General features: G+C 43.5%; 1 protein-coding gene across 2 annotated transcripts in view; it reads right to left on the reverse strand.

Annotated features, from left to right (window-relative positions):
- Positions 1–14,060, reverse strand: part of PEX14 (peroxisomal biogenesis factor 14) — a 77,806-nt gene that overhangs the window by 57,797 nt on the left and 5,949 nt on the right. The window contains exon 2 of one of the 2 annotated variants that reach the window (XM_084494894.1): positions 13,262–13,309. In XM_084494894.1, the coding sequence (XP_084351020.1) occupies positions 13,262–13,309 (48 nt within the window). Of the gene's footprint in view, positions 1–11,508; positions 11,655–13,261; positions 13,310–14,060 lie in introns of those variants that run through there. The other variant, XM_084494895.1, reaches the window with a different exon arrangement.

Consider the following 14,060-nt stretch of genomic DNA (forward strand, 5'->3'; position numbering starts at 1 on the left):
CGCTGACACTGCTGTACCAGCAGATGGTATGGAGGCTGAATAACAGGTCCATGCAAAGCCCTGGAAGAACAGGATCCCCATTTTGCTCTTTGTACTCCAGACTCCATATTCCTGTCTCTCAGGAGAACTGGTAGATCAGAGCCCTGATACCATCCACAGTTCTTACCCTGTGTAATACCATGCCTTGTGAATTCTTGTAGGCAGTTTCTTTAGCATTTGGTGGGATTTTACCTCCAGCCAAGAGGTAAAAACTGCTACACCTAATTCATAGCCAAAGAGCAGCACACGTGCAAAAGAGTAATGACAAAATGTACACTGGCCTTCCCTGGACCACGGCATATTCTGTACATGTGTGCTCACACACAAGGAGGAGAGAATGGGAAGTGAAAAGCAAAAGAGCTAGCTAACGTCCTGGGATTTCACAGGACAGGCGGTCGCTCTAGTTGCACAGCTTGACTTCCCCTGAGAGTTTTCTCAAGGAGAAACCAGCCATCGATCCTGGGACACACAACTTCCAGGACCGTTCCTTATCTCAGAACAGCTTCTGCCACGAATTCCTGCATGCGCTTTAATGTTTAAATTATTAAATGCATTAATGTATTTACATTATTCAAGTCTTATGTGCATTTTTCTAAGATAATTTATGTATAAGAGTTTGAATGTCCATGACTGTTAATGTCTACAACCCTTCCTGTTCATTATTGATTCTGGAAGGAAAAAAAAAAAGGCAGTGTTTTAATGCCTTATTTTTAATGTATTAAGAGTCTGAATAAGTGCATTCTCTTTTTTCTTTTGTAATTTCATAATTTAAGTAGTGCATTTATTAAACTGACACAGTATGAATTGTGGTGAAGTCTGGCACAGGTCCATGCTGCCAACGCAGCCCAACCGACCATCACGCTACTCTGCAAATCAAGTACAAGCTCAGCTCCTCTTACGCCAGCTTTTACTCCCTACCTGAAATCAGAAGGGACACAGAGTACAAAGAACTCTTGCGAAAATATATTTTCTTTCCTATTCACATTTTTTTTTTTCCATTTTAAGTCAGTGAAAGTTTTCATACTGTATTGCTGAACTGTTTTATTGCAAATCTGTTTTGTCAATGAGCTCTTACACACGCACCGCAGTTAAAAGACTGTATTCCTCCAGTACCTTTTAAGCCCAATTGCTCCAAAGCTCTTCAAAAATCCACACTAAACAATTTTGTTGTTTCTACACCATAACTGCGCACACCATAAAAACATTTTTTCCTACAATTAACAATCTGCCCATAGCTTTATGTCCACAGACAAATTACACGCAGGAATCAGGTCACCTTCGCTGACGAGCAGCAGACACGCCTGAAGCAGAGCACAACCACCACCCGGCAGTGGTTGGCCATCTTGCACGCCAGTTTGGGACAAGAATGCTATAATAGGCAACAGAAACTAAAAAAATAATAATCTAACGCACAACAGAGCTACCTCCGCTCACTCCACCCACACGTCAGTGGTGTTGCACGGACATGCACTTTACATATAAATTATGTGTAAATGCCTCAGATGTTTATAGCCCCAAATACTACTTCCAAAGTCCAGCTTTTATTGCCAGACAAACCCACTGCGAGCTGAGCCTACGCAGAGCAACAGTGACACCCGATGGCTTTGCAGCCTAACCTTCGGCCACGCGTTCCCTAGGAGAGGAACCCAGGGGCTCCGTCTCCTCTCTCCTGATACCCCAGCTCACATCACCTATCAGGCCAACTCATCAAGAAGCTCAACTGCCGAGAGATAAAACTTGCCGTACGTAGGCACTGTATGTAATTAGGAGTGTGTGCAGAAGTTTCACAGTACATTCTGCATAATTACAGCCTTGCCTGGCACAGTTGCCAGTGCGAGCATGAACACACACGCACACACATAATGTATGCACAATATTGTGCATATGGACTTGGGAAAAGAGAGAGAACAGCGAAAGTTGCTGGCTGTTGTTTTAAGAGCTGACTCTGCCATTTCTAAGGTTAAGTTTGTGTTTTTTTGCTACTCATTACCATTCTTTAACTGTTACAATTTATATCAGCATATAATGTTAAATAATTACAGGGAGCGGAGCTCACTCTAGCGAGGATATAAACGCGCTGTGGGATTCTACAGATTTAAACAAATAACACTCACAGCAGGGGGTGAGCAGATGAATTAGCATTAATATCCTGCCTGGGAGATCCCAGTGCTGTGCTATGGCTTAAATACAGATCTTTTCTGTAACAGTCAATATGACAGCTACCAGCAATACAGCCCGGCACATTCACTAGTCAATATAGCAGCTGCAGCGAAAAGAATGCCCTTGTAATAATCCATACGGCAGCCAGTTAAAATAAATAACTTCCCTTTAACAGTCTATATAGCAGCCAACTGCATTAAAACCTTCCCTTTTAAGGTCTATACAACAGGCAGCTAAATGGAAAAATTGGCATCCTTCTTGGCAGCTTCAGAGGGAAGGCAAGCATCGAATGGACTGGACTGAGCTTTCCCCTCCTCTCCTCTCCTGGGGGGCGAGGGGGGTCCCTGCCACGCCGTGCTGGCGAGGAGTCCTGCAGTGCTGCTAGCCCAGCTCGGCGCTGAGTCCTGGGAGATGATTTAAGTCCCAAAGCCAACACTCTGCTGTCTTTGGCAACCATTACATTCCCTTTAAGAAATAAAGACCAAACCTTCTTCTTTCCCAATCAGAATAAAGGATTGGGTACACAACAGCTGGCCAGGAGTAGCCAAATGTTCTCGGAGCAGTGGCAATGGGGCTTTGCCCAGCACTTCCACCCTCAGAGAGATGCCCCACCTCAGACTACGAGCAGAACCCAAACTTGAACCCTCCATTTTAAATCAGCCCCTGTTTTTTTGTTTTGTTTTGTTTTTTTTTAAACTCTCTAACAAGAAGGAACAGGCTGAGGTGGGCTAGGAGCGTACCTCCCTTGGACGATACCCCAGCACTTCATTTTGCAATAGCAATTGCAAAAGATCATAATATAAATCATGGCAATAAACAGTTGCAAAGCATTCAAACCTGCAAACTGAACTGGAGGAAAATCTATGACCACGATGAATTCTGCCGTAAGGCAGAATACAGTTTTTATATTTGTATAAAAACACCCAGTTTTTATAACTAGGGTCATATTCTGTTCTCGTGTATACAGACTTTGTACTTATGTAACTCCACTCTTCTGTGATGGAGTGGCTGTAGATTTTCACTGCGAGTTAACTGACTTCCAGAACGAACCTGCAGAATTTTGGCAAATTAAAACAACACTTCTTGGGGCAGATTAGAAAGTAAAACACCCAAAAAACAACCATAAAGCACTTAATATTAAGCTTACAGTTTACAAACTGTTGTACAAGCAGTGATAAATCACTAGAAAGTAAAATGTGTACATATTTTCACATTTTCCATACTGCTAACAGATTTTATTGATAGGGAATTCTGCCACTAAAATACTACACTTGCTGGTTTCCTATAAAAGAAAGGAGATGGCCGAAAATTTTGTTAGAAATTGAAATGATAAAGCAGGAATGGCATCTATTCTTTAAAACTCCACAAATGAAAAACATCTGTCTGCTTTCCTTTTGAGGAACCTGTCCCTTTGGGTATATATTAAAAAACAAAAACATAAACCAGGGGCCGACAATCCCACCAGATGTTTGGCACCTGGAGCTTTTTCAAATAATTGATCAAGAAAATGAATATTTTTTTCAGGTAAAAGAAAAAAAAAAAGCTCTAAAATCTTTCACGCTGTCAATGCTCTAATTCATTTTATCTCAGACTTTAAGGGAAGACTGCAGCTACAAACACATTCCAGCTTATAGCCTCCCAAATTAAAAATAAATACACACCACCCCTACTCCAGAAGTCAGGGTTTGAAGCTTTGACCATATTTTGCAAAATGACAGTTATTAAAAACAACAAACATGCATCGCAGTGAGTCATCTGGTTTCCAACTTCTGAGTCAAAAGGGGCTGATTCCACACAAACTGAAACCTGGCTCTCCGACTACTTGCATGTTTAACGATTTGTATCTCTGCACCACAGCTTCAGAACAGGATGTGGAAGAAAAGAATGAAAAGGAGATGGGAGAAAGGGGAGGGGAGGGGAAGAGAAGAAACACTTCTTTACTGGTCCCAGTGTCATTGCAAATAAAGACCACGTCAAGATTTAAACCATAATAATGGAAAGGCTATAAAGGTCCCTGCTATAATGTTTCCTCTGATATTCCCTTTCATAAATGCTCTCTTTATGTTGCATGCTTTGCAATAATACATGTAATGTTTGTGAACTAGCCCCGCTGGGGAAGCTGTATCATATGAAGCTTCACAGAACACAACATTAGAAGGCAGACAATTCATTTCCCAGTCCCCCAGCCTTTGTCAGCTCCACCTATCTTCTTGAAACGAATGCAGCCAACGTGAGGAGACAAGTCATCTAAAGCAACCTCCAGATCTGTTTCGCTGGAAACGGATCTGTATGTTCTCACTCCTGGACACGCAGTACGGAGCTACCTCTGCTCCCAACGCAACACCTCCCTGGGCTGGGCTAAAAGACTCTTCCCAGGCCCAACATGTAGGAGCAGGAACCCTGAACTCGTTCACAGCTATGCCAATCGGATCGATAGCATCCTGAGCTTCCTCTTGGCAGAGACCGTGAGGAATGTCAGTGCCAAGAGTATCTGAGGCACAGATCCCTGCCAGCACCAGTGCTGTGAGCCTCCCGACGGCACTGCTTAAACACAAGCACCAGGGCAGTGGCTGCAACACCTCTTTCAGCGTGTGTGTGCATAGCAAGAAGGGCCAGCAGCAGGCTGAGACCTCTACAGGCCCAGAAGAAGCACAGGGAAGACCTCTGTAAGAATTTCGGGTCAGAACAGAATCCCATGTGGCTTTAACAGTGAATTCCCAAGTGACCTGAAACAACCACTCTGAAACACACCAGTGCCTAGGGCACTGACCACTGGAGTAAGACCCAAATTCATCTTTCTGAGCCTGTGGCAACCTGATGTTGAGAAAGGGGTTGTCAAAAATACAGCGTCAAGGGGGAGGGGGGGGACTCATCTCAGTCTTGACTGTAATTCTCAATCACCGCACAGAAAGTATTTATATCCTGTTGGCAGCGTGTGTAACCAATGCGACTCTTCGTGTCAGAGCTGTCAATTACAGCCCTGACTTATGAGGAAAGATTAAATGAGCTAAATATGTAGAGCTTGGCTAAGAGACCGGGATGGGGGTGGGGAGAGAAGAAATGATGTGATAACTGTCTGCAAACATCTGAAGGGTGCAGATGCTTAAGGAGAAAAGGAATCACTTGGGGTGGCACACAAACAGGAGAAGCAAGCTGGAGGGGAGACACAGGAAACTCTCGCTGCATGGCAGGGATGCTCCATCCCAGGAAGGAGTGCTGAGCTGCAGAACTGCATCCCAAGGAACAGCTGACAGCAGAGGACAATCCTGCTCTGACCAAGAGATAGAACATAATGTAAAAAAGCAGGGCAGACTGTGAGCGTGGCTGGTGATACGAAGTTATCCCTCGTGCTTCTTTCCAGCTGTAAAATCCCCTTACTAAAGAGCTATGCACACTGTCATTGCTACTTTTCCAGAAATGCATTTGTCAAATGCATTGTCAAAAGCCATGGTGTGTTACGGGATCACAACTGGGCAGAAGACACGGTCTGTACAATCACGACAGGGCAAAGAGCTATGTACACACACTCACAAAACAAACAAAACCCCAAATGATTAAGACGTTTGGAAGGATTTGCAATTGAAGTGACCTCCAGAGAAACACAAGAAAATTGAGCAACAGGGAAAGTCTTCTCCAACGAGCTGCTTAGGAACTCCCAATCTATGAACTACACTGACTCTCAACTTTCTAGTTTTACAAACCTCACTTCTGAAGGTGTTGGCATCAGAAGTATCTGAAGGATGTATTCCTGCTCATCAAAGCTAGGGAAAGTTCTTTCAAGTTCCTGAATAATTCATTCTGCCTTTTGTGCCTCAGCTTCCATACTTTAACATGATGAAGATGCAATGTATCCTGTGCTCTGAGGCACTACAAAGACGCTGTAGCTATTGCAATTTTTTCTTACAGCGTGTTCTCCCAGGTAAAAGTAAGAGAATGCCAAGAAATTAAGAAAGTTATTACATGTAAGCAGTTATAATCTCATGAAAGTCGCTAGCAGTGACAAGACTAACTCTTTGATTGCAGTAACAACAACCCAGACAGCAGCTGGATAAGGGCAAGAGGAGTCCAACTGCTCAGTGGTATTAGAGGAGAGGAATTAAGAATCTCTGGCAACACTCTCCAGGTTAGGAATTTAATAACATGGAGTCAAGAGGCACTCTAAAGAACGAGTCTCCTACATAAAGTTATTTCAAGAAGCTAAAAAGGCAGACACTCCTGTGAAGTTCTTAAGCTGGTCCCTCCTCTCCCTAAGCGGAAAGAACTGTGGGCAATTGCTGCCCTCTACAAGTTGTTTTGCACATAGCATATTTTCCACGCACACGGAGCTGAAGTGATACTATTATCTCACCTTGATCCCGTAACCCATCATTACCAAAGCACACACACTGCAGGCGCCTCCTTGCTGTGTGCCGCCACCTGTTTGAAATTAAAAGGCACCCTTCCCAACAGCTGGGGTGCACACAACAAAGTGCTCCCAATCCTTCTGAGCAGGCAAAGAGCTGGGCTGCCAACGAACACAGAGCAACCAGCTGGCAGCAAAGCAGACCCTGATCTATAAAAAGTTCCTTGTAGGTGTAGCGTGTTTATGCCTCCAAAACATCCTGTGAGCATAAACAGAGAAATGAAATTCATTTTTCTCAAAGGTAAATAGCAAGCAATGTTAAATATTTTCTAAGTGGGTGCCAACATTTTTTTTTTCCAACGTCACAAATCACCAGAGCTCCCGTTCTGCCTTCAGTGAGAGCTGGGATCTCCGGAAGCCAAACCATATCTAACATTAAAGGGATTGCAACTGAACTCCCAGTACATTAATTTCCTTGCATGTTTTGTAATGAGCAACTTTGCCTGTAAGGAACAGCTTTGCCAGAGTATCATGACTATTTCAAAAACATCTTAAAAGTCTTCTGAGCAGTAATAGTGGTTTATCTGAAAAGTGAGAATTGCTTTCAGAAATTTTTTCTGCATGAGTACATAGAACAACGCTGTTGGTAACCAAAAATGAGTGTACCTACCTAGATGTTATGATACTTTCACCCACTGGCTCTAAGTTGTTTAACCTGTAAGCTCTCAGGGACATCCAAAGCCATTATTACATTTTGTACAGGCTGATAGGGCCTTAACCTGCTTTGGCCTGTAACTACTGCAAGTTTCTAGCTTTCATTCATTAGCATATAATGCTACAGCAGCAATTATATCCCAAACGATTATATTCCAACCTCTTTTAAAATTGGGATTTAAAGGAATTCCAAGGAAACTTTCCCACTGACGTCAGACCGGCAATTTAACTCAATGTGGCAGTGCTCCTTTAACTATGCACTGTAGGTAAATTTACATCCGCGTGTTTTGCACATATAATGTATTTCTCTAAATCAACAGAGCAAAAGAGAAGTACATTTTGCATGAACAACAAAAGAAGTCAGTGAATACTCGGTAGTGAGACAAAAAAAAGGGGAAAGAAGGGCAGAAAACAAAAACTTCCAAGCTATGAAAATGTCACATACACTAAAGGTGTGCTTCATCGGTATCAGAATTCGCTTTGCAGCAAACCAAGGCATATTGTGTAGGGCAGTCACACACCTCTGGCTCCCTGCTCCTGGCCCTGTAAAACTGAAATCCCCACAGCAATTGCCTTCCACAGCCTGATGGAATTATTGTCCAGCACTGGAAATCCACAGCAACACGTTCAGGAACTCCCAAACAAACGGAAGCATTATCACACCATTAGGGTTACTGCCTGCACAGGAGGTCACAGAGCTGATAGTCTCTCTCCCTCTCCTGCTGACAGTGGTAAATTATCCTGACTAATGTTTCGCTGGGGGCTATAAGTTAGTTGCCTACTGACTCTGGCTGTCTGGAAATCCCCTCTGGATAGATTTACTTTTAGAGAATTATTCAGTGTAGGCCACCACTCTGAACAAACCCATCGTGGCAGATAGAAAATTTGTACAGTAAACAGGTATAAATCTTGTGTTAAACAATAAAGGGTGGGAAAATGGAAAGCAGAAGTGTGATAAGGATTGTCCCTCCAGAACACTCCTGTCCCTCAGATCATCTCTGAAAACAAAAATCCTTCTGAAAAAATAATACTTTTTCTACAAACCTAGACCAAGATCTGTAAACTTCAAAATAAAGTATAAGGACTACATGGTATCCCTACTGGAGGAGTGTGTTTCAGAAATCCAGGTGTAAGTTCTGCAGTGAAAATACTTTTAATTTCAACAAAGTTTGGACAGAAGAAAATCTTTTTTTAAAATAATTAATTCTTGACTTGTTTTCTGTGGGGTTTGATTGGCAGAAAGATAGTATCTATTGCTTTGTAAGAAGGAGAGCAATATGAATTTGCAATGTGCCCAATGATTTGTTCATCAGAAATGGATTCTGAATCCCCTTATTAGCCCCAATGAGCTCTCTCATACCTTATGGCACAATTCTGTAACCTTTCCTCATTCCCACTCATCATCTCGTAGTGTTAGGCTCCTGCAACTTCTTCTTACAACAGTCAGAGCTAAAAGTAATCAGACTTAAAATCTCAATTGTAAAGCTCCTTCCTCAGAACTTGAAATGAAATTCTCTTTAACCACCGTCTACTGAAAAGGAAGCTTAGCAGAACAAATAAATCTTAAAAGGAGGCGATGAAACAGAGGAACTGACCATTCTGCTGTCATGCACCAAATCCAGGCAGCTGGGAGAGGTAAGTACATGAGGAAAGTTCATCTCTGTCCAGTTTCAATGTCAAAAGTTTTGTCCACCACAAACATACATCATATTTTTTACTGGTTTACTTCCAAGGAAACAGAAACGGAACACAGAAACTGCAGAGGAACTAAATATGCCCGTAACCAAGCCACAGCATCACGGCTTCAATTTTGGGATCACAGCTGATGGGTCAGGAAACCAGATACAAATACCAAAAGTGTTCATTATGGGCAAGAGGCTACATTAACTATCACGAAGCTGTGCCTACATATAAGCTATGGCTATAGCAATATCAAGTCCCCTTTCTGCTCTTCATCTTTCCCCATTATTCCTTGACCACCAGAAAAGGAGTCAAAAAGAAAAAGGGTGAACTAAAGAAGCAGCTGAGTGAAGTATGCCGCAATCACTTAAAAAAAGCATACAGATGCAAGCCTAGAGTCTCTTCCAAAGACATGCAAGGGAAGAGAAAATAGCAATGACCTCACTTGCCAGGCCAAAAGCCCAGGTCTCTGGGCTCCACAGCTTTATTCACACTTACGCCACCAACTTGCCAAGTGAACCTGGCTGAACAGTTAACCAGAACATCTCAAACAGCTTTTCTAAAAATCTGAAACAACACAGACGCATTCCCTAAACATGATAACGAAGGGCTATAGTATATAGCCTGTGATGTCTGCACAAAAGAGGCTATTAAAAGTATTTTGGCCATTACCATGAGCCTTAAAAATTTGAAAATCTGCTTAACAAAGGGTTGGAAAGAGCCATGAGGGCTCCAGCACATACCAACAAATTCTACACTAATTGCTGTAGAGACAGCAGTAATTCTTGTTACCTTGTACCTTCTGCCTGCCTGTAAAAAAGGGAATAAAACGTCCACATTTCAGTGCTGACTGCTATCATCTGCAATAAGAAACAGAAAGAAACAGCACATGCTAAAAATAAAAGTTAAATAATTCTACAAAAGAGAATACCCCGCTCTTTACAACATGATCCAGGGATTTTGTGACTCAGTAAGAAAGCAACAGAGTGATTTACATTTGCAACCAGTATTTTTATATTTACTAGTACTTCTTCCAGCAGCAGCAGGGGAAGGAGTATGTTTTGTGGCAGAAAAAAAAAAATAGCAGCATGTGGGAAGACCTCACTTATGGGCTCTGTTCCCTTAGGTTTTTCTCACAGCCCAGGCTCGTGTGAGGGGCTTTCAGATGCACTGCCTTCCTAGCTGTAATTTAGGCTTCAGTAGATTGGGCAAAAACCAAAGGCCAACAGCAAACATATTCAGGCTATTGAAAGCACCTCAAAAGCAGCACAGTAGGTCTAACAAGCTACAAGACCTTGCTAGGGAGAGTCAAAACAAGCTAAAAAGAAGCAGAAAAGACTAAGTAATCACTCTAAAGAGAAGAGAGAGAAATGAGATGAAAGAAACAAAGATTGGAGAAGAAAAGGAGATTTCCTAATGTTTTAACCTCGCAGAAAGGGGCTTTGTCCCTTATCGTTACATCTTTTACACATCCCAGGACTTTGCTGTGAGTAGCAGCAAAAAGACAAACCTATTCCAACGCCACAAGTGCTCAGAGGATTATCGGAGGTGGCCGCACATACAAAAGCTGGGGAGAGCAGAAAGGGATGCGGCACCGCTCACTGATAAGCTGCACTCAAGGAGAAGCTGATCCTGCACTGACGATGACAAACGTGGCTGTAAACAGCAGCGGAGCGAGATGCTGACACTCTGCTAACACAAGGTTACACTTCCCACTACGGAGCTACACGGCAAATTTTAATGGGCCAAGACCGACAGCTAGGGAAATGAGTGTCCGCTCTCGGCTGCAAAAATTATAGCTGCTCCCATCCCCCTCCAACCCATTCTCCACTGTCAGTGCTGTAACACAATGACCTCTCATTAGGGAGTATTTTTCAGTTGGGACAGTTTATTGTAAGGACACCGGATAACTCAAGGGATTAATGGCATGGCTGCGGAGCCCCTTATCTCCATTCTGGTGGTTTGGAACAGCGCACACCACGAGGGAGCTGCGAGGAGAGCTGTTAGGAGTGTGACAGGAATCTGTAGGGCCCTATTCTGGAGGCCTCAGTAAGGCCAGAAACCGCAGCGAGGTACGGTCTGAGGACACAAAACGCAGGACACTGAGGACGTGTCGGATCGCACCTGGTTACGTGATCTTGGAGAACATCGAAGTCTTCCTGCAAACAGCCAGAAGTCATCGCTTCTCCTGGATTCCCCCTGAGAGCTGCGTGCTTTGGGGGCACAGCACCCAGAAGAGTGTGACCAAGCACAGAGCAGAAGGGACTCAGCACCGTGCAGGATACAGTACCCATTACAATCACAGATGCAATACAAAATCAGCTCAACCCTATCATGACATGCGTTGACACAGCATAAGATGCTTTAATTTCCTTGCTTTCTCACTCTTGGGTATAGCACCACCGATTTGTTCAACGCACATTCCAACCCTACAAAGCCCCAAGTACCATCAGCCACCAATTAAGTCAAAAAAGGCAAGAGGGTACAGATCTGAATGTGGTCCTGAGACACTTTTCCCCCTCCTCCAGACCCTGTAAGGCTCTGAAACCTTATATTCCTCCTCAGCTGCTTACCACCAGATCCAAAGTCAGCGACGACCTGCCTGAGCGCATGGCCCTTCCACATGGAGCCACTTGCTGGACTCATGCCACAGTTTGTTCTGGCGTTTCCGTAAACATTTTTTATGACATGGCTCCATGTGCCTACAAGTCCCCTTCGTGGACCCAGATCTGCTGCCTGCGTTAGAAGGCGGCGTGCATGATCCTGGCTACAGAGAAGCCACAGGAGCGTGGTGGGAGCTCGGTCATCTGGCTCGCAGAACCGAACGGCTCCTTTAATAAGGCTTCTCCAGATACTCAGCTGGAAACAATAATGGCTCCTAAGCAAACGTGACAGAGGCTGTGAGAGCTTAATATAAAAGACAAATAATGAAAAAATAAGGAGAAAGGCTCCACCTTTCAAAGGGCCCTAATTAGTTCACATGCAAGACTCACCATCATGAGAGGAAAGTTTACTTTGGAGTTCTTTACATTTATAAATATTTGTACATGTCTACAAATATATATCTGCACAGAAAGATACACAGCTGCTGTGTGCTTCCTCTGAGCAATTCTTCAGTTGCACATACAGTAAGAAATTAATTAAATCCAAGGTAATGCTGGAATCTGCCTTGAGAAGGAGAACGCACAGTTTACCAACACAGGCTGTGATGATCTGCTGTCAGCTACGAGCCTCCTAAATGGGAGCACCAAAACCACCAAATCCATCACAAAGCTGGTGTGCTACCCTTGTCAGTAACAGCTTCAGGTAAATTCACACGTAGACGTCTATGCAATTAAGAGATCACACGGTGTTACTAGGCTACTAGGATTTTCACTGCAGAGCTTAACAGAATTCATGAACAGCCCTCTCATTAAATGCTTTTTACTGACCCTTCCCAGTTCATAGTCTTTACTCACATCTCCCTCCCTTAAAAATCATCTCCTGGGTTATCCAGATAAGAGTTACAAGGTAAAAATATGTTGATGTAACTGGTGCCATGCCGTTATGGAAAGTACTCGAGTCTTCTCACTGCAAACAGCTTGTATTCACCATCGCCACAAACTGAAATCCAGAGAACGAGGGGACGATATGTTTAGCACAATAAGAAGGGCTAACATTTTTGGCAACGTTTTGACTGAGTTATAGAGAGCTGAAGAAGAAGGAAAAAAAGAAAAAAGAAGGTTGTAAAATAAATTAATGCAGCTCAGGAGACTGGTGGCTTGCTTCCCAGGCTGCGTCACCATAAAAAAAAAAAAAAAGTTCTCTTAGTTATCCTCATATAAAAAAAATCCCAGAGCCCTTTCCAGAACAGTTCTAGAGTCAAAACATTGGATCACATGCACTGCCAGCTGCAAGACACTTCTAAGCTAACTCTGAGTGCGTCTGAAAATAAAGACAACTTGAGTGAGGTCTCTGAGCAGCAGAAGTTATTTTATTAGACAACAGCCCCAGGAATCTCTGTACAAATTATGCTGCACTGGTCCTTCTTCAGATTCTTTAACAAATAAGCGCTAATCGAGAGCATGCACTGCACACATTTAGGACAGATGGTCCCTGCTCAAGGACAATTCAGAGCCTGGGTGCCCCATGTGTGACCCACTGGAAAGGCAGGAGCTACAGGTCAGAGGCCAGCAACACGGTGACATCAGGCAGCTTACACCTCATTCACAAAACCAACTCCTCAGAAACGTAAGGCAATGCATGCAAAATGATGCAGCAAGTACAACAAGTCATGTATATTATATTATTAGCAAGAAATTATTTACTGCTTCTAGAAGAACTCACCAGTGGCTCCCGAGATGCTGCAGTTTCAGTCGCAGGGCAGGAGCCAGTCTGTAAAACACAAAGAAGAGTGAGGTTACATTGCCACCTGATGGACACGAGTAGAAATGCTCGTCTGTAAAGGCTACACATTTGGGTAGACACTTGTTTCCACTATCAGCAGCAGTTTTATGATGTGCTGAAGACAAAAATCCCTGGATCACAGAGATAATTAGTCCCAACAGTCCCCATTTACACCAACAGAACTCAGAGAATGGGCAGGACTTGCTCTAGGGAGCCAGCAGCTAAGAGCCAAATGCCACTGATAGATGTCACGACAGAAACGTTCACCTTAACTCAACCTCTGTAGTGGTGCAGTGAACGAGCACAGCATTAAACTTGGTCTACCTCTGCTAAACCCTTGGTTGCAACACTTGTCACACTGCAGGGCACAGACAGGACGGTTTCATCACACATGAAATGAGGATAATAACTTCTTTGTCTCTAGGAAACCTGATGAGCACCTGGTGGCAGCAAAGAACTTTGAGATACTAAAAGGAAGATACTAAAAAAGCAGCAGCCCGAAGTATTGCTGTTAGAGTGGATGCAAAGGCACCTTGCTCTAATTCCAGGGTTCTTTTTCTCCTCTGCAGAGGGACTAAACCTAACCCGACGCTGAGCATCTCCCATTTCCATGATCCAGTAATGCACCCTTTGTTTTCTGCACTATTCCAGATTTCAAAGCAATCACAATTTAACTACAGCTCCCAGCACCTCAGCAACACCAGCGCCATCCTTGTTCCCCACACAGAGGTGAAAGACG

Source organism: Aythya ferina (genome assembly GCF_964211825.1).
Source record: "Aythya ferina genome assembly, chromosome: 21".
Lineage (NCBI taxonomy): Eukaryota > Metazoa > Chordata > Aves > Anseriformes > Anatidae > Aythya > Aythya ferina.